The following is a 20,850-nucleotide window of genomic DNA, read 5'->3' as shown; positions in this document are numbered from 1 at the left end:
CAAATCAAGTATCCTCTTCCCTTTATTGCAAAACGTTTGCGTTTCGTATAAAAGTCGTTCCTAGTGATGCAACTAAGCTATGCTAACACATACATCTAGTCTATCGGCGACACTACCCGTAAAACCGAGGCCACTACCGATAACCGCAACATACTCCAACAAATACTTGGCAGTCCTTCATCTAGGAGCCCAAGATTCTTTCCATGTAAGGGTTGAGGAACATTCCCTGGGGGTCCAGCTTCTGTCGGATGGCGCACCACTTGGAGAAGTTTGGGTACATTGCGTGAATCTCCTTTGCAGTTGCATTATAGGCCTGGTAGGTGTAAGAACAAGATGGCAATGAGTTGACAATGCACTGGTTGCACTTGTGTCACGCAACACAATAGGCGAAGAAAAACTGGTAGATGATCTACAGTGCTCAGCACAAGCAAAATAAGTCTACAAACATTTCTCTGTGAACCTACATGTGCCATACATATGTTCTACTGCTATACTATCCTGCAGAATATTATAGAAGATTTTACCTACCATAATACATTTGGCACACTGGCTGTTTCACTTTACTCAATGCAGCATTTTTTTTTTATGAAAGTGCTATAGCATTCACGGAGCATTAGTTCTGGACTTCAGTCAGGTGCATTATAATAGGATACAACTTTTAAAAAATAACAGTTTTAACACTGGGCCACGGTTCACAGCGTCCTGTATTACCCCGCTGGCCAACGACAACAGTAAACAAAATCATTCTTTTAATGTTTGACTCCATTAAACAAGCCAGATATCAAAATTCCAGAGCTTATAATTTTTTTTGTCATTAGATTTTTGTTTAGGCAACAAGACAAGTTTAAACAACGGAGTACACTTTTGTTGCGGAGGAATTCTGCGCGGCGGCCCTGAATATGGGGTGGATCTTCACTGCAGACTTAGGTTGTATTTGACTATAGCCAATATACCCAACATATTCTGATTAACCTTTTGATAATTTTGTTCCAATTAATCTGCACTGCCCAAATGTTAAACTGCGTGCATAAAAGCGAAGACTCCTGTAATATTTGTCACTAGCTTTCCTTATGGGTAGACTAAGTTACAGCTTATCACAGGCTTGGATAATGGTATGTCACCCAGTCTAATGAGGGTACTGCTTAATCAACACTTGTTGTACTCCTTTACTATCTTTAGAATGAGGGCTGCCCATTTTTCTTATTTAGTGGTAGCAAAGAAACCTCCCCGCAGATCATTTTGTGAAAACTTACCGCCCAGCTAAAAATCATCACACTGCATATCAGCTGTTCTCCAAAAGTTTGGGTGGCCAATTACCAGAGTTCTAGTATCGCTTTTAGGCCTTAAAGGGAAGCTGAAACGGTTTTTGGAGAATTCGAGGTTATTCAAGAGTTCGAATCTATCAAGTTTCTAGATAAACCATGCAAAGTATTTTTGCACTAGCAATTAAAATGTAGACATAATCGTCGATTAAAACCGCGACGATGTTCAGGCTTCTCCTTACTACGTTGGAGGAGTGCGAGGAAACTCGGAAGTGACGTCATTATCGCCGAAACTTCATATGTCCGCTGCTTACGCCTGCATGCAGCTGTGCGTCATCAGATAGTGCTAAACAATGCATTGTGAGCTTCACCTTCGATGGTGTCGGTTTTCTTCCATGGAATAACCCTTTCTTCGCTGGAAACGTAGTGCCGTCATACGGGACGTCATTATCGGGGCCTCTGCCCGTCGCTGTGCACTTCAGAGAAGCCTGAACGCCGACGAAGACTTTATTCGGCGATTACGCCACCATTTCAAATGCTAGAGCAAAACAATTTCGCAGGCTTTACCTGCACGTTTCGCACATTCGGCAACCTTAAACTCATGGAATTCTAAAACCGCTTCAGTTGCTCTTTAAGACACGCTGGTGAAAACTATAGTTTTTTCTCATAAAAACACTGAAAACAACTCAATTTGCTTTTTGCTATCAGTTAAAATTGATTGCTTGGCTGTCTATGGCTATGTCGATGTTTGTCACTCCTCTTACAGAGAACTTCCTCAAGAGCATCTCGCAGCTGATACAAAAGAAAGTCGACGATACGAATCCCACGGAATCGTGAAAAACATTTGTTTCATCATCAACGAACAGAATCCGAATGCAGAAGCACGCGAAATGCATTCATGCAGGTCTGTTTATGGCTGGCGGGATGCGCTACGCAGTGTGTATCACACAACTGACGGTCACGACGTTGGCAAGGGAATGTTCATGGCTCAATTGTTCGCATCATCTGCAGTGGCATGGGAGAGAGTTGAAAACACCCGAAATTTTGTACACAGTATGCATTGTGCTCCGGGCCTGGGAAGTTCATGAATTCTTATCATCCCGACATTCCTTTCAACCGCGTTCGTATCACCGAGATTCTACTGCATTGGCATGCACACCTTCGTGGGACATTCCCCACTCATTGGAAGATGATCACTTAACAAACTTGCAAGACTATGTCCCTGACACAAGTCACTCTGCCTTCCGTTGTTGCATTTTTTGTACATCCAGATCAATGTAGGACAGCCATGTTCCATTCAGTGCAGCCACCCACCCATTCACTCTTCAGTAATCTGGAGAAGGTGTTGTAATGTTTTTTTTTTTTTAAATTAACCCCTTCAAAAGCAAGTTACGAATCACAGTGCCATTTACAATGCAGTCATCACCGTTGCGGCTCACCATATGGCAGGGGATACGAAAGATTTACCTTCCTGCGGAAAAGATTTCTGTCATTTTGCAACACCTTTTCCCATTTAGGGGCAAAACTTTTAGGTCGAACCATCGTGCATTACAGTGCTGAACATAAAACGTCAATGCACAACCCATGAACATCATCTGCAGCTAAAAGCAAGCGAGACCAGAAATCATGATCATCATCACCAGCCTGACTACGGCCACTGCGGGGAAAAGGCCTCTCCCATGTCTCTACAATTAACCCTGTCCTCTGCCAGCTGGGCCCAGTAACCAAATGCAAATGCAGTTTGCATCCCTTCACTGAAACAAGCGTTTGACCACTAATATGCGCCAGAGAACCCTTGGCCTAATTACGTTTAACACAAAATAAAAAAGAAGAGCTTGGTTGGTTTGGTTTTAGGGGGTTTAACGTCCCAAAGCGACTAAGGCTATGAGAGACGCCGTAGTGGAGGGCTCCGGAAATTTCGACCACCTGGGGTTCTTTAACGTGCACTGACAACGCACAGCACACGGGCCTCTGGAATTTCTCTTCCAAAGAAATTCAACCGCCGCAGCCGGGATCGAACCCGCGTCTTTCGGGTCAGCAGTCGAGCACCATAACCACTGAGCCACCGCGGCGGCAAAAAAAAAGAAGAGCTTTCTCAATCAAAGTACAGAGCAACACAAAGAACTATAATGATAAAGGAGAAATTTGATTGCATACAGGTAATACCAGCCTCCTAATACTCACTGTTGTGAGCACTGTGCATAACAAAAAAAAAAAAAAGTTTTCCCATGTGAACAGCTCAATTCTATCACAAAATCTATGAAACTGTTCATTAGAGACCACAAAACAAGTTATGGCAAACACTACCAGCAGAAAGACTGGACCAAAGATCTTTCCACAGAAAGTATTCTTGATGAAACTATCCTGCACCAGAATTAGGAAATGGAGCCATCCTTCGTCGCTAGTCTATCCATTCATTCATTCATTCATTCACTCACTCCTGAAAACCCTCCTATGCATTGCGGTCAGCTGAAGCACTGGTTTCAGGGGTAGCTAAGGCAATGAATCTGTGCACTTCTAGTCTTTGAATTTAAAATGAAGGAAGCAAATTATACTTCACTGATGCACAACTAAAGAAAGCACCCGCAAATTCATTTAAGAGTAAAAACTACACCACTGTTCACGCAGTTCTACTGAGATGAGGTAGCAGGGCACCATTACGTAAAATGCCAGTGCTGATGCCCTGCAGTACAACAGGCATCCAATCCATGGTTCAACGCTCGCTACGAAGGCACCACACACCTACCTTGGCCCAGTGTGGTCGTCCACCCAGACTTTTCATGATACCCTCGTAGGCAGCCCAGTAGACCTCGTAGGCAACTTTTTTCCCATAGGGCCTACAGCAAAGTAATAAGAACATTTGCCAAATGGTGAAAATGTATGCGGCCACAATGTGCTTCTGCTCAATATCGGAGTTACGAAGCAATCTGTCACATTTATGGCATGCCTTTTTCCGGCTGGCGTACCACAGGCCATATCCCTGCAGCATATTTTTGTCGGATGTGATGAAGCAGCTTGCCTCATGCCTGTGCTAGGCGTAAAGCTTAAGTCCAGTGTATTTGCATACTGTTCCCCTGAACTCACCTTCACTGCGATGTCTGATGTGAACCTATGCTTTGACCACTGCGAGCTGCATATCCTTGTTTGAAAAGTCAAGAGCATGTTTGTTTATATTTTCTTTCAACATAACGCCAAAAAAAAAACAACGAAACGACAGCTGCATGAACACTTAACTACAGTTTACAAGGAAATTCACACCAAATACTCAGAAAGGAAGCAGCACCCTCCCGAGTTTATGAGACCAGATATGCGCACAATGAATATACCACTGCACGCTACAGAAGGTGAGGTCGCTAGAAACGATAACAGAGGAACCTGAAATGGGCTTTCATAGTGGCTCAGTGGTTAAGGCGCTCATCTCTTTCTCTCTTTCTTCTTTCACTCCCACCTTCCTCTCTTCCCTAACAGTGGTTCAGGTTCCCCCGAGATATGTGGAACAGCTACTGCACCATTTCCTTCCCTCAAAAACCAATTTACCGAAGAAACCAGGTATACAGAGAAGTAAACTCCCCTGAAAGGAGACTTATGCAAGGATTGTTCTCTCTTTCTTTGCAACAAAACTGAAAAACGTTTCCACTATGCTGTGTAATGCAAGAGCCCAGTGATGGCCATTACACTGTGCTGCTTAAACACCACCTTCTCTGCACTGCTCTCATGTGTTATGCCATGGCACCTCATCCTCCTGAACTGTGCAGCGGAGTAGCTATGAACCCACCCCTACAAACCACGCTTCTACATTGTAGTGCTACCCTCTCACTCTGACCACCGTATGCTGTGGCGCTCCAGCTTTCCCAAGTCACATGTGCAAGCACTTCCTTCCTTCCCTACTCCTTCTCTTACTCCCCTAGCCACCTCACAGCCACCTCTTCCTCCTGTGCAAACGTCTATGCCAGTGTCAGGGATTTAAGAGGTATCTTGCCATTTAACAGCTATTGTTGCAATAGCGAGATAAGCCTAAGAAATGCAAGCAAGTTAACCCTTTGAGGGTCGAATTATTTCGAAGAAAACTTTCCCAGGTGGTCAAATTACTTTATTGCGGATCTTGAATCTACAAAATGTATATAATCGAGAATAAATAGTAAAAAAAAATTAGGAACAGTACTTTGGTGACAGCATCACTCACAACTGGAAAATGCTCAATAGAATAGAATAGCGACGGTGATAAGCAAGCTAAGAGCAGCACCAATAAAGATAGAAATCAACTTCGGCAGCCCCTGCAAGATAGTGCTGACAAAAAGAAAACTCAAATTTCGCGCGACTCCGTTGCGATCACGCGGCGAAACCAAAACTACAAAAGGGGTGTTGCCGCAGTCTGTGCCGCCGCGCTAAAGCTAGACATAAGTTCTGCTTATCTCCGTAAGAAGGCAGCACAAAATTCAAACACTTCTTGTAAGTCCTAAGAGGTGGCAGCACCCCCCACTGCGCACGCATTGTTCTTTTGGTGCAAAATTTCAAACGGAAGATCGAAACCGTACCCGTACGGCAAAGACCTTGCGGGACAGAAAACCACCGCCGTACATATACGGCAAAAACCTTCAAAGGGTTAACTGGCAATGAGACCTGTGGCCAGGCAAGAAGCTCTATGCCTGTCCTCCTCGCCTGTGCGGGACGTGCAAAGCTGCCCTCTCATTTCCTTTACATCAACCTGAGCAGTGTGCCTAGCAGCCGACTTCCCTCCTAGCGATTGGGCATCCAGGTAGTATCTGATTGGGTGAAGTGGGGGCGGTAGTGCCATCTGGTGGAAAGTTCATGAGTTGAGGAGCACTTCCAGCTATGTGGAGACATGATGAGCAAAGCGGAGGCAGACCGACAGCGAAAAGATGCACTCACACAGCTTCAAAAACCTCCGAGCAGATGATCACCCCACTTTCTTGTTTGCACTGCATTCTTGTTATTATGCCTGCTGCCTGCCTACCTGCCTCCGCTGCATGAAAGAAGCCACTGGTTTGGAAGGTACAAAACAAACTGTTTGCTCTCTGGCTATTTTTTGGTCTTATATGTACTGCTCTTCATACCCGCAGGTGTAAAATGGAGCAAGCGCAGTCAGCATTAGCTCTGACTGCAACGTTGCAGCAATAGCGGGAAGCCCACAGAATCTAAGCAAGCAGTGCATACTGACAATCAACGTCCCTGGCTGTGAACAGACACTGTCAAGTCAACCAGCCACTCACGGACAGCAGTTGGGTACCAGGCTTTTCAGATGGCGAAGGGAATGGAGTAACGAGCATGCTACATATTCGACTTCTCTACATGCGACAGCATCTCATGTATCTTGCCACTTAGTAGTTACGCAAAGCGTTGCACAGGCATTACCATAAGTGTCTGGCATCGTGCCAATAGGGGATATTCAAAATTCCGCAAGTGTGCTTTCCCGCATAACAATGTTGCCCCTAACAAGATGGCCGACTCCGCTATAAAGGAACTACATGGGCTTCAGGACAGGCGCTAAAGGTGTGAATAGAATGTAAGAAACGTATTTTGGAAGAATCAAACAAAAAACCAGTCTTTCTTGCTTTGTTTCAGCTGGAAACGCATGGTCCGCCATCTTGTTGGGGGCAGCATTGTTATGCGGGAAAGCGCACTTGCGGAATTTTGAATATCCCCTATTGTGTCTTGCTTACATGTGCAAGACAAAATGGTGTGCTGCTCAGCTCAAGGAGAATCATTTCGTCCACAATATACTGCGCTGCCGATGCTCTCACCTGTACATGATGACATTGATGTAGCAGCTGTCGCGACCAGATGCAGGGCTGATATAGATGTCGTCCGCTTGGGCAAAACGTATCTCCACGGGTATGTGGACGTACGCACCGGGAGTGCTGTCAATCCACTCCTTGAGCTTCCACAAGGCTAGAGCTGTGTTCTCCCTAGAATTCGCAAAGAACAGCACCACCAATATGCTAAACAAAAAAAATTCCTCTTTTCCACTGTTCAGCCCTTTGAAGCCACAGGCCATAAAGTATACAGTCACCAACCAATATTTCAGTTGGTCTGAATAAGCGAACAGTCTGAAAAATCAGAGAGCTTCAAAAAAGTCACTTTGCAATGAAAGACCGGCCTCAAAAATCGTGGACTTAGCCATTTCCCATCTTTCGTTTGCAAGCGATAACATTAGGTTATACTTGAGCCAGAGACACTTTTTTCATTTCATTTCCGCACCACCTTGCATCACCAAAACCAGACTGTGTGATGTGGCCGCAATGCATGCTGCTCTATACTCGCAGTGCACAGAGAAAACAGAGTCAGTTTCACAGGGCAGCGACAGTTGCGAAGATTGCGAGAGGGAACCCACGGAAGAGGCCAGCACCTCTGACAGCACCCCCCCCCCCCCCTCCCCGATCTGTCCTGCACAATGGGTGGCGGCGTCAAAACTGCTGCCACCACGGCCCCACGGGAGACACAGCCGCTGTCCCGTTATCAACGTGACTCCGAACACTGGCTCGCGTGCTCTTTTTTGTAAAGCACCTTGATGGAAACAAAGAGCATGTCATTACCTCGAGTGGTAAAAATGAGGAACGAATAACAAAGCATATTCAAATCAGTCTGTCCAATTAACTAAGCTTAAAACCAACAGATCGCAGCTTTCATAGTGACAAAGGACTGGTTGGCTGTGACAGTGATCACTGCTCGCGTCTATCCTGGGTCAGAAAAACGAACTTCTCGTCAAAAAAACAATCTTTACGGCATTGTTGGCGTCTATTTTAGTTCGGAAAATCGAAATCTTACACACCACAGACTGCAAAATATTGGTCATGAATATGTACATATCCCTATAAGGTGCACGATGATTCCTGAACAGAGTCCGAAATATCGTGCCAGCCAGTCCAAATTACTGGAGTCTGATGATTGACCGAGCATCGCTCATGAGATTCTACTGAGGCCAACGCAGTAATCCAACTCAGTGTGCTAGTGTACTCATGCCAGTATGAGTTATACCCCTGTCACACGGCCAGTTTCAATGGCCATCGAGTCGAGGGCCTTCGAGATTTTCGATCGCCATCGAACTCGAGGGAGTTGTGGTCCTGCCACACGGCAAATCTCAATGGCCATTGAAATCGTTCTCGCGTCTTACGCCAAGCTCGTGTGGCGCCACAATCGCTACGTTCGGTTTCGCACAAATAACAAAAATATATTGACGAAACTTAACTAAATGTTGAAATCATAAGGTGCGTTCACAGTTGTTCAAAAATCCGGCAAGCGAAGCGGATTCGCTTGCCGCAAAAACTAGGACCTGTTGTAATCTGTTGACGCCCGGGCGAGTTGGAACGGCTGCGCCGCTGCTGCTTCTTGTTGTGCACATCACGTCGCCGCTCGCGGCGTACACAGATACAGTGAGAAAAGAGCATAAATTTATGCTGTCTACATACCACGAGCGTATGCACGCTTACGTACGCTAAACGCAGGTGCATTCCCACATTTAGTTCAGCGTATGCTTGCAGAGACACAAAAATAAACTCAGCCTTTAGTGGCGCCATCTGGTTGTCAAAACGGGAACCATTACTGTCAACAAACCGACTCTCTTAGGCCTAGGAGCGGCAGAATCGTCACTCTAAATAAAAAATAAAGCAAATTTATCACTTATACGTTTTCTTGTAGGCCAGATGAGACGAAGTGAAAGACCGGTGCCCCATTTTTGACCAGTGAACGGACAGAAAAAGGCAGCAACAACGAGAATTCAGTCTGAAGCGAGGGTTCCGGCTTTGTAGGGCGCCGCCATGTTTGTTGTCGTTTGAAGCAATGCTAGCAACCTTGGGCAACGCTCGAAGGCCCTCGAAATCTCGATAGAGTTCCGGGCTGCTCCGTCAACTCGATATACTATTGAGTCGCTGGCCATTGAAACTGGCCGTGTAGCAGCGCTCGATCACCTTTGAGTCGATAGATTATCGGTTCGAGGGCCTTCAAAGCCCGTGTGACAGGGGTATTACAATGTTGGCACAGTTACCATATGTCACCATGTTGACATTTCCCTAATTTAAATCAGATTAAACGTCCCGGCTCCAGCCTTTTTTTGAACTCATCGCAGAGGGTAGGAGGAGTCAACCAAACTTTCAGCGAATCCCGTTGCGGCCGCTCTGCCATCGGCGGAGTGATACGTAGCGATCAGCAAAAGCAAGGAGTCCACGCATATTTTTATTTCTGCAGGCCTAATTTGCGGCTATGTAGTCTCTGACTGGATCTATTTTTTCACGGAAACCCAAAAAACAAAATAAAAGTGAAAGCGAAGCCGCCGCACGACCGTCTGAAAGGCACTCCACGCGTTAGTTGACTCCTCCTACCGTCAGCGATGAGCTCAAAGAAAGGCGGTAGCTGGGACATTTCATCCAGTTTAAATAATGGAAATCGGCCGCACAGGACAATAATTTGCCGTTTCTAAGAATGCTCGGAACGAGTAGAACGAGTTCCCGCGGTAAAAGGATGAGTTCAGATTGCTCTTTAGTGCACCTTTAACGCTTGTGACCCCCTCCCCACTTGCACACGTCATTTTCCAGCCTTAAGAACCTGGACGCTACCATCCCACCCTACCACTTGCATGGGCAACATAACACAGTGGTTATGGCAACAGAAATAACATAAAAAGTCAAGCATGACGGAAACAAAATGGACATCCTTTGTTGATTGTGCCTAGTCCAAGGAATTTTCTTCCAAGCCATGCATAGCAGGGCACTCTAGCGCTCCCAGGAGTCCTCAGATAGGAGGGGTGAGGATATGACAAAGGCTGTTTCTTTACTTCAAGCAGTCACTTCAACACACTTCAATGCAAGATGCAAACATACTTAAGCTGGAACAAAGCATCTTATTAACACAACGACTGAAGTATCAATAAAAGGAAAGAAAAAAAAAATCAGATGACACTATTTCTACACTGCGCTTCTGTCCCCTGTATGCAGAAAAAAGAAGCAAAAAAAAAACAAATAAAGTATATTAAAGAAGGATGGATAGCTGGGTGAGTTTGCAATAATACATCGTGGGAGGGAACACCGTGAACAAGACGACAGACGAAGCAAGAGGACACAAAGACGAGCGCTGACTCAAAACTGAATCTTTATTGAAAAAAGAAAACATATATGTATACATCATAATCACGTGAACATTGTGGGAAAGATTGTGGGAAAGAAAACGATAAAAAGAAACAAAAAAAGTGCCGTCCTTTGGTCACAAAAACTAAAATTTTGTTTAGACACCGGGATAAAATGACCAGGGAGATTATGGAAGCGTATTTCATAAGGAAGAAGGAATCACAGTGTATCAGTCAGCCTTCTTTGGCATTAGTTGATAAAGAAGTATCGTTTTTAGATAATTCGTGACTTGTTTCATTTGGGTTCTCAGGGGTGCCTTTGTTCGGAGTTCACCACGTGGCATATGGTGCGATTGTTGATCTTGATTCTGCTAGACCAATGCTCTTTGCTCTGTTTGTTCACGTGATTATGATGTATATATGTTTTCTCTTTTCAATAAAAATTCAGTTTCGAGTCAGCGCTCGTCTTTGTGTCCTCTTGCTTCGTCTGTCGTCTTGTTCACGCTGTTCCCTCCCACGATGTAAAGTATATTACCTGGTAAGCTGGATGAAATCTGTGGCAGGTATGTCTGTATGGCATGATGCATGTGACTGCTTTGGCGCCTACTCTATAACATGTCAAAATGATGGTTTGCTTTGTTAATAGCTGTACCACATTCCACCCAAAACATGTGCACCCATTCACCAGCCCACCTTTTAACCCCAACAATGCACTCCACTGCATATAAAAAAGCCACAGACAAAATACGCGTCCATGCAGCCATTAACGGTGCATCTAAACATTCGTCTATGCTTAAGCTTTTTTTTTCTGAATTTTGTCTTTATTTATTCTCAGAAGCAGTACACAAACTGTTAGTTGGACCCATAGCCTTTACGGCTAGTGAGGGGTCCAAATACAAAACAAGCACAATATTACTGCAGACCGTGTAAAATAAAAAACTTCAAGATTAACACACACAATTGAATTCATTCCTACATTTCCATGAAAATTAAATAGTGTTTTAAAGATGCCGAAAAGTTATTTTTTTCTTTAACTTCATTCGGGATTTCATTCCACACATGGGCTCCGGTGTATTCTAGGAGTCTCCGGCCATACATATTGTAACAAGGTGGTAAATTAAATAGATTGTTAGTTGCAGCTCTTGTTTGTTTCATTGGCAATCTAAATAAACTGTCATACCTTGGAATGCACCACTCATTGACGTGCTGCTTGAACCGGCACTCGTAGTTGAACACCCGGTAACTCACGTCCACCCTCTGACGACGCGGTGCAAATATCACACGCAGGAACAGCCCATTCAGCCACGGAACCCAGGAAGGAAACCAAGTGCTGAAAGCAGTGCGCATCACCTTTTAGCAGCCACTGAAAAGACTGAGACCACCAATAACTACATGCCTCCAGTCTTTTCTCATGAAATGTGTGTCTTATAAGAAGATAATGAGACGTCATTTGTGCCAAAGCTGCCATTATTTCGTGTATCTGAGGCATTTCCTTACTTTCCAGCATTTGGAGCTTCACACGCAGGCTGCTGCATAATACGCAGAACCATGATGCAGGAAAACGAGGCTGGAAAACATAGCAAAACATTCAGTCCACATGAAACATTCATGTATAGTCAGTGCATGGTCCTCCCAGTTCATCACCCGTCATATTCATTAGCCACATACAAGCCTGATGAGACATGCGCACACAGACAATTCAGAACAACTAGAAAAATTGCTAAGTAGCTTATACACAAACAACAGCACAGTCAAACTAGATTAGCGACAGTTAAACCAGTCCAACCAACCATTTGCAGTTGGAATTGGTGGGCTTGTGCTAGTCTTGGCTGCACTCAATAAATTCATCAGACTCATTCGAAAGAGAGGGGTATATGTCTGCCTGTAAAATTAAAAGGGTACAAAGTGTCACCATGCTCTCTATGAGTGCTTCTGCAAGCTGAAGTACAGTGTTAGCACTCCGCACCTGAATCTTTTGCATTTTAACACTTCACTTGAACTTGACTCAAATCTAACAAATTAGGAAGACTCTTCAGCCTTGCAGGAAGATGCTTAAGCGTCGCCTTAAGAGTAGGTGCGATAGTGCGCTTTCCTTCCTTTCTGATGCCTAATTTGCATATTTTTATTTGGTTTTACGTTTTTAATTACTACAACTTTGTTTGGTTTGGTTTATTGGGGTTTAACGACCCAAAGCGACTAAGGCTATGAGAGACGCCGTAGTGAAGGGCTCCGGAAATTTCGACCGTGCACTGACATCACACAGCACACGGGCCTCTAGAATTTCGCCTTCAAGAAATTCAGCCGCTGCAGCCGGGATCGAACCCACGTCTTTCGGGTCAGCAGCCGACTACAACTTTGTGTATTGGGACTTTAGTACACATCCCCAATACGCTTTACTGTCATACACATCACAATGCATTCACTTCATGCCCTTTAACTTGTTAGAACCAACGATTCTCTATAGCATGTGTTGCATGCCTGTCTGGCTGCCAGAGGGCCTGGGTTCGAACCGCAGTGGCGGTGAATTTCTTTTTAAACACCTAACAATATTTCTGCCATGTTTCTGAGGCCTTCCGGTTAATCCTAGGTCAGGGTGGTGGCTTCCGAACGAGCTGGATTCGCTATCATGCAAAAACCAGCCTCCCAGAATATAAGCGCAGACTCACAGATGCCTGGCTGCCTAGTGTATGTCCACAGTATGTTTCAGGAAGCTCACTAGATGTGCACAACAAAGCACTATAGTAGGCACAATAAAATATTCAGCTAGAAAAATTTCTTGAGAAAGTATGTGACGTATCTGATATAAAAGCACGTGATGAAAAAGCAAGTGACACGACACAAACTTTTGGTCTTTTCCACGGTTTCAGAGCAGCTGTTTTAAAACATGAACATGAAATAGACATGTAACTGGAAAGTTGGCGAATGCGAAAAGCAGCCATTCACAAGGTACTGCCATCCCTCTTACCTCAGGTAGAGTAGGAACTCCATTCCATAGTAGCCAAAAGCATATTCCACAACCCAAAGATAGATGCCCTCAAGTAACGATGGTCTTGTAGCCTCCTGTAAATGAGCACCAATACATAAGCATGTATGCATGACACCCAGTCAAAAACATGACTTATCAAACATGAAACAGCGTCAGCACTCATGCAACAAGCAAAACACAGAAGCTATCAAATTAATGCAAACAATAAAGCTGTTTCAAGGCATGAGAAATATGCCATGACAAGAGGGCGGCCCCTAGCTTCATACATTGCAGCACAAATAATAAATTAGGTTTATGAAACACAAATCCTGACTGCTGTACTACAACTTTCTGATAAGACAAGAATAACGAAGACAAAGCAGTTGTTCAAATATATATATATGAAAGAAGGTGAGTCTTTGAAGCTAAGAGCTTAAGCAGATATTTGTTTTTTGTTACTGAGTACTTGAAATAAGAGACATCCTAATGTCGAAGCGAACAAATCTCACTGGAAACATATTGTCTCCTATGTTGTCAATATCTTTTATCTAAAACGAATACTCAATTACTTGCCCTCTCAAGCAAAAAAAACAAGAAAAAAAGAAACAGAAATATCTGCCTGCACTTTCTCTGGCTTGAAAGGCTGTTGACTTCCTGCATACATTTTCTGATAAGATGCAAAAAAGCTCACTCGCCAACATTTTTTTTACTGTGCTAGCAGTGGTAGCGTCACATTGCAAAACCCAGCGTTGCTGTAGGCGCTTCTGTGAAGCCTCGGAGAAAGTGGAGAGGATGATAGTGCAGAGAAGAAGATAGTGGGGAGGACGAAAAGGTGGAAAGCAGGAAAGCGGAGATGAGGCAAGAGGAGAGGGAAAGGCACTGCTAGTGGCGACCTTGTCACTTAAGTTATAGGGTGCGTTCCAATTCTCTAGACGTCTGACAAGACGTCTAGTGTGACGTCTAGGAAGCCGTCTACATGTCTACATATTGGAACGTGTCTACTTCACGCGCCGCCTTGCGCATATAAACTGAACTAACATTTGCGAATAGTTGCACTCCTATGTTCTTAAAAAATCTTAATAAAACAAGTTAAAAACGCGCTGTTAGTAGTTTGCTAGTTCTTATTTTATTTTTTTTTTCTGCAATAATGGTGCGTTCATCGCTACCGCCTCAGCAGACGATCTCACCTGCATAGCAGACGATCTCACCCGCACGATTTCCTCTCGCGCGATTCACAAATATAATCGTAGGTCCACAAAGACGGCTTTATTTGCCGCTAGTTCCTATAAAAATCAACTTAACGGAATGACTGACACTTGAAAGATGGTGCGTCTCCGGGCTCCAGTGCCCGCGAAGATCACGGCTCACTCAGCTCTGACCAAAGTAACGTTGGCTCTGACTGCACCATGGACTGCACCAACTGCTCCGCCATCTTTAGACAGGAAGTTAGCCTGCATCGATGTGGACTTCGGCGAAGCAGTCTTGTTGGACGGCTTCGTGAAAATTGGAACGCGTCTAAAAATGGCGGCTGTCCGGCAAGACGTCTAAGTAGACGTCTACTCGGGAGTATTGGAACGCAGCCATAATGATCCTATGTCGGTTTTTTTTATTGCCAACAATGGAGAAATGACCGCAGGGTGCAAGTGACAGCTAACTTACCTCCTTTGTTCTGGACAGATGAAAGCAGACCGCAGTGTCTGTGTGTGGATACCACAAACACCGAAAATGGTCCGAGCTCTGCAGATGCACATCCAAATTTTCGAGGACCTACAGAAAGGCAAGGTAAAGAAAAACATTTCATTCCCCACCTCAAGCTAATTTAGGCCAACTCACAAGCTGATAAACTGACAGCCCTTTGAATAAGTCTCTGGTTAAAACTCCGCACACTTCAACATCACGAGCGGGGCCTTTTTTTCAGAAAGCCAAACCTCAGAACTTCAGAGGACTAAGAAAACAAAAAGGAACTCTGCATCGCATTTGCTTTTGTTTTCTGGCATAAATATTTTCCGGCAGCCTGACTTCAGCGATCTACGTGCTACAGAACACTTTCACATGCTTTACGAAGCGTTCAACTGCATGAGCATTCTGGGGGGTTAACGGCGACACTCAGTCACCACAGCACGAACTTGCTTGCCTATTCACAGCCTTCAACATCTTGAACGGCATACTTACGTTTTACAATGCCCCATACACTGTAAGGAAGTGTAATTCAGCTCACTTAACAAACAAACTTGACTTAATTCACCTAATGATGAGAATCTGAATTACAAACCAGGAGCTTCAAGACTAACAAGTGCACCACACCAAAGACAGACTAGCAAGCTTGCAGGCAATGCAAATAATTCAAAATACATGAATTTAAAAGTAAGGCAAGTTGAATTGTTACATTTATAGTGCAGCAAAACATCAGCTAACAAATGCCGGAAGCAAGAATGATGAGAGAGTTGAGCAAGTTTGCATATGCTTATCTTTGGAAAGCAGCAACACAGACATAGACACAACAGAAGAGACAGTCCTGTTGCCTTTTCTGTTTGTGCTTATTTCTGTGCAGCTGCTGTTTCCGAAGATGCTGGAAATACAATCAAAACATAGAACAGAGTTGAAGTGCCCACGCACCTGTTGCAGTTGGCACGAGAAGCGGGTCTCTCGCAGCCGGAATGCTGGTTCACACTTCACTGTTGCCGTGACGACGATGCCCACAGAGCCAAGGCCACAACAGGCCGCCAGAAAGACCTCTTTGTTCTCTGTTCTCGAGCAGCAGAGCCTCTGGCCATCACTTGTGATAAGCTCCATTTCCAGGACCTTTGGGTTTAGAAGCACTCTTTAAAAATGCATCTAGCATGTGAATTTTTTTTGCAACACGCATAAACAATTGGTGACAGGTCTTTTTCATTCTTTCCGTGCCAAAATTTTTGTGTTCTTCATGTTTACGTCTTTTAATTTTCTTTTGCCTCTGATGGAGCTCTGATGTAGTGCGAAGATTGCCGCGGCTGCCGGTTGTCGCCGCACAAGCCCACTTGTGGCTTCGGCGCTTCCGTTTCTTTGTATGTTCAGATTATGCTGAATAAAGATTATTATTATTATTATTAAAAGTAGGTAGTGTATCTGCATCTCCTTTCGGGCTACGCTACAAGGTTTTCACTCCTTTACAATCTGCATGACTTGCATAAATGAGCAGTTCAAAAATGAGTTTATGAGGTTAAACCTCCCAAAGCGACTGACGCTATGAGGGATGCCGTAGAGGAGGGCTGAGGATAATTTTGAGCCCCTGTTCTATTATCGTGCGCTGACGTCCGCTGTATTTTGTCAAACTTGATAAAAAAAAAACAGCTACTACACAAACCGATTACGAATTAAAGGGAAATTAGGAAGAACCAACGATATGTCCATACCTGTGTTGAGAATATGCCATACTTGAGCCCAGAACCATGAACCCCAGTGGCAATGGCTCCACCAAGGGTTATATCAGAAACGGCACCAAGGCTAGAAGGAATTGTAGACGTGACTGCACATAACCGCATTCAGTTATTAAAGCCAGCACCACAAGCAATGAGGCACAGCTTATGAGGAACTACAAGATGAGAGCTTGTGGAGCTGAGAACACGTCTGTTGGGTTTCATGCATGTTTCATATACGGAAGCCTTTAACGTGATAAAAAATATAGCTAGCTTCTGTTCATGGGTCAGAACATTTTGCCCACTTCAAAAAAAGTTCACATTTATTGCCATAAAGCCATTAGATTTGCACCTGGAAACTATTTCATACACCAAAAAGTCCATACTAATTACGGATACATGACATAATCTTCTGCAACGATTTTCATTGAAAACTTCCAACATTTTTATGTTTTTCAAGAATAACCTGGTCTTCCTATTACAAAACGGACATTTTTTTTGTATAATTTCAGTATCATTGTCACTGTGAAATTTGCATTTCTGCGCGGTAATGCTCATATATTGCTTCTTGTTTGTTGTAACCAATCCACTAACTTTTATGTTATTATTTCTTAATGTTGTAATGACCTACTGAGGGTCCCCGTACAGTCGTTTGACTTCGGGGCCTTCGCCTGAATAGTTTACATTTTGTTAGAAAGCTGGAACCAATAAACTTCAATTTTATTTCAAAGCTAAATGCTTCACCAATTCATTCTTTTTCCCCCTAACCACATAAGACTGGAACCGGCTATCTAGCAAACAAGTGAGCCTCTCCAACAAAAAAGTATTTTAATATTTGATCACACAAAATTGCATAGTTTTCAATGCACCTTTTTCCTTGCTCAGAAGCCTTTTCTCTGCTTGCATGGAATTTACACATTGGCAATATTTGTTCATCGACCTTGCATAAATTCCATTTTTGGCGACAAACTCAAAAACTACCCACCTAACGTAAAAATTCTCGTTTATTATTCACTAATTAGACCTAAACTTGAATATGAATGCGTTGGTTGGGGCCCTTTTACTAAACAAAAGCTGTGCGATTTATCTGCTCAAAATTCTCTATGATTCTCCCTCTCAAATATTGAGTTATAATGGCATTGAGTTTCTTGAGCAGCGAAGGAAAAATCTTCCATTGCGATTCTTTTCCATGCTTTTTAATAGAACTTCAGCAATAAACCCTTCATCCTGTCTGTCACGTTCAACCTCCAGGCTTACTCGAATCAATCATCCGAATTCACTAACCCCTTATTTTGCACAGACAGATGTATTCAAATTTTCAGTTTTTCCCCGACCTATAACAGACTGGAATGATTCATAGTTTCGAGTATTCGTTGATTGATGCATTGTTTATTGTATTATTCTTTTTACCACCCTGCTTGGACCTGAACAAGGTCTGTAGTATGGAATAAATAAATAAATAATACAAACACATTAAATTCAGCTGAATGGAATGCCCCTGGGGTGATGTAGGTGTACAGTAAATAAACAAGTGAATAAAATAACGCAACTCCTCCGCGCTTCTTGAATGCAAACAGCCAGAAGTGGTGCACTCAGGCCCAATACCTCATGAGAGCCAGTCCATTTTGGCCAAGTTCCACTTCATTGAGCCTCTTCAACGTGACGCCAGCTTCAGCCTTGACCACTGCATTTGCCTTATCCACCTTCAGAAGGCAAAATCACATGAAGATAGTTCAGAAAAAGACACCAAGGACGGAACTTTTTACTCCAGACAAAAGAAACTACAATTCGAGCTGAGCAACAAAACGTCCTAAATAGGAAGATACTGCAACAAAAGTTTTATGCGGGTTTAACATTCCAAAGCGATTCAGGCTATAAAGGACGCCATAGTGAAGGGTTCCGGAAATTTTGACCCTGGGGCTCTTTAACGTGCACTGACATCACACAGCACACGGGCCTCAGGAATTTCACAAGGTTTATGGGGGTTTAATGTCCCAAACCGACTCATGCTATGAGGGACGCCATAGTGAAGGGCTCCGGAAATTTCGACCACTTGGGTTCTTTAACGTGCGCTGACATCACACAGTACATGGGCCTCCAGAACATCGCCTCCACCGAAATTCGACCGCCGCGGCCGGGATCGAACCCGCGCCTTTCGGGTCAGCAGCTGAGCGCCATAACCACCGAGCCACCGTGGCAGGAGTATTTCGCAAGGATGGCAGTGAGGTTGATAAAACAAAAAGATCAATTTCCAACCGCTGAGAAAGAATTAGGGATGCTGCTAAGCAAAACAAAAATATAATTTAAAATCAAGACAACAGTTATGCCACGTACTGATTAAAGACGAATTTGCTGTTCAGCACTGCCTTATGTGCCACAGATGATACTGAACCCAAAAAAAATTTAATAGCAAAAATAAAAAAATTCCAAGTAACACGCTAAAGTAATTACAATCTTGAATGTATCAAAGCTAAACAGTAAAATCCACTGTTTGGGCTTCATTTCAAGCAAGCAGAACAGTGCAAAACAGAAGTATGAAAGACTGACGGCAAAAAGCGGACACTATGATACGGCAACATCTATTTTCTGCCTTCAGTTGGTTTCCTCACAACGCTTTGCCAGGGTAGCTGTTTGGGAATGTATTGCAGTTTTCCTTGAGCAAAGCACAAGGCTTACGAGGAACACTGTGAAATTAGAGAGAGTACAGAAGAAAGTAGTACGTTTTACTTATAACACCTATGACTACACAACTATCAGTCATCTTAATCTAAGTGGTTTGCTTCCAGTCTCTCACAGAAACTGCATTTACCATTTGAAATTCTTTTTTCAGTTAATCAAAAGACCATATATACCAACACGTCCAACATTTTATCGTTTTCCTCTGGATATAACACAAGACAATGGCACGATTTTACAGTAACACCATTAACAGCACGAGTTAACTCCTATAAGTATTCTTATTTCCCAAGAACTATTACAGACTGGAATAATCTCACTAATGACGCAGTAACAGAAACTTCATTAGAAGTGTTTGAAACTCACTTTTAATTTCCTTATACTTCTTCAGTGTATGGTATCTGTGTTGTATTTGCAATTTTGCATTCCTGTTCATAATTTTTGCTAGTTTCCTTCTATTGAAACATCCCGGAAGTGTATTGTTTCCACCATTTGTTCTCATGTACATTGTAAGCTTGCCCACCGTACTAAGGTCTTGCAATAAGATCGCAGAAACAATAAATAAAAGTGAAATAAAAATAAGGGATGACAGGTCGCTAAGGATGCTAAGGGTCGATGACAGGATGCTAAGGGTCGCACTCGTCTCGGTTCTTGTCTACTTTATTATTTACTGACGGAAATAAAAATACAGCCTTGCGTAAGGAGAGTGCACACGTGTGATGAGGCTCATGTGATGAGGCATATCAAGAATAAGCATACCTAACCTTCAGGACCCTGTAGAGACGTAACATGCTGACCATGACCTCAGACGTGCAAGCGATGTCAGACGGCGAGAAGCCAGAGCCAACCACCCGCACTTTCTTTCCGCGTTGACGGGCAAAGGCCAAAACCTAAAGAAAGAGCAAGGAAAACGCTAAAAGACCGTACTACAGTACCAGCAACGCAACAAGGTGATCGATGTAAACCGAACGCTCACTTCGAGCAACTCATCCTGGTCTTTGGGTTCGAAGTAGAACTCGGGTTCACACGTGAATGTCTTCGACCAGTTCTCAAACGTGACACCTTTCAGGCTCGAGCACTGAAACTGGAGATGCTTTTTATCAAGGCCGTATCGAACACATAGCGCTGATCAACTTACAACCATCTTGATGAATCTTTCCCGGAAATCAAGTCTTGGCTAGAGGATAACGTAGTTGCGTCCACGAGTTTCCACGGTTTCCTTCTTTTTTTTTTTATCTTGAACGACAATGACGTTATATGGCCGTGTCGTCCAGCGATTGATAAGTAATCTCGCTCGACAGACCCGAACATGCCCGAACCGTATCAATCGCGCCCCCATCCTTACCATGCTAGCGCTCGATAATAACAAAACCAAAACAACTCAAACAGTGCGAAAGAAAAACTGATGATGATGATAACATGCTCTTTGCTAGCGCCGCTTGTATTTATACTAGACATCAAGTGCACAAACTATAC

At 43.7% G+C, this 20,850-nt stretch overlaps 1 protein-coding gene across 3 annotated transcripts; it reads right to left on the bottom strand.

Moving 5' to 3' along the window:
- Nucleotides 1–4: 4 nt before the first annotated feature.
- LOC149365946 (L-gulonolactone oxidase-like) lies at nucleotides 5–20,758 on the bottom strand. Of its 3 annotated transcripts, none has more exons than XM_089547439.1 (12): nucleotides 20,513–20,758; nucleotides 20,351–20,452; nucleotides 20,139–20,264; nucleotides 18,304–18,401; nucleotides 16,696–16,786; nucleotides 15,920–16,105; nucleotides 14,963–15,070; nucleotides 13,304–13,398; nucleotides 11,519–11,668; nucleotides 7,025–7,189; nucleotides 4,009–4,099; nucleotides 5–313 (listed from the first exon to the last, which is right to left on the bottom strand). In XM_089547439.1, the coding sequence occupies exons 1-12, from the start codon at nucleotides 20,516–20,518 to the stop codon at nucleotides 182–184; spliced, it is 1,350 nt and encodes a 449-aa protein (XP_089403565.1). In that variant the 5' UTR covers nucleotides 20,519–20,758; the 3' UTR covers nucleotides 5–181. The 3 variants fall into 3 exon arrangements, with proteins under 3 accessions (XP_089403565.1, XP_089403564.1, XP_089403563.1); XM_089547438.1 differs by having other exon boundaries at nucleotides 20,351–20,458; nucleotides 20,516–20,758; XM_089547437.1 differs by having other exon boundaries at nucleotides 20,351–20,458; nucleotides 20,513–20,756.
- Between the last annotated feature and the right edge of the window lie 92 nt (nucleotides 20,759–20,850).

This window comes from Amblyomma mixtum, chromosome 1 (genome assembly GCF_055824585.1).
Source record: "Amblyomma mixtum isolate Tamu chromosome 1, ASM5582458v1, whole genome shotgun sequence".
Lineage (NCBI taxonomy): Eukaryota > Metazoa > Arthropoda > Arachnida > Ixodida > Ixodidae > Amblyomma > Amblyomma mixtum.
Note: the sequence above shows the minus strand (reverse complement) of the source record. Positions and strands in the feature narration are given on the sequence as shown.

Bases quoted from the DNA above. Each gene is read 5' to 3' on its own strand.
- LOC149365946 (XM_089547437.1), bottom strand. The intron at 16,106-16,695 runs GTATGGACATAT...CTAAACCCAAAG, and splicing joins ATGGCATATTCTCAACACAG to GTCCTGGAAATGGAGCTTAT. The intron at 11,669-13,303 runs GTAAGAGGGATG...CACTGCTTTCAG, and splicing joins GAGTTCCTACTCTACCTGAG to CACTTGGTTTCCTTCCTGGG.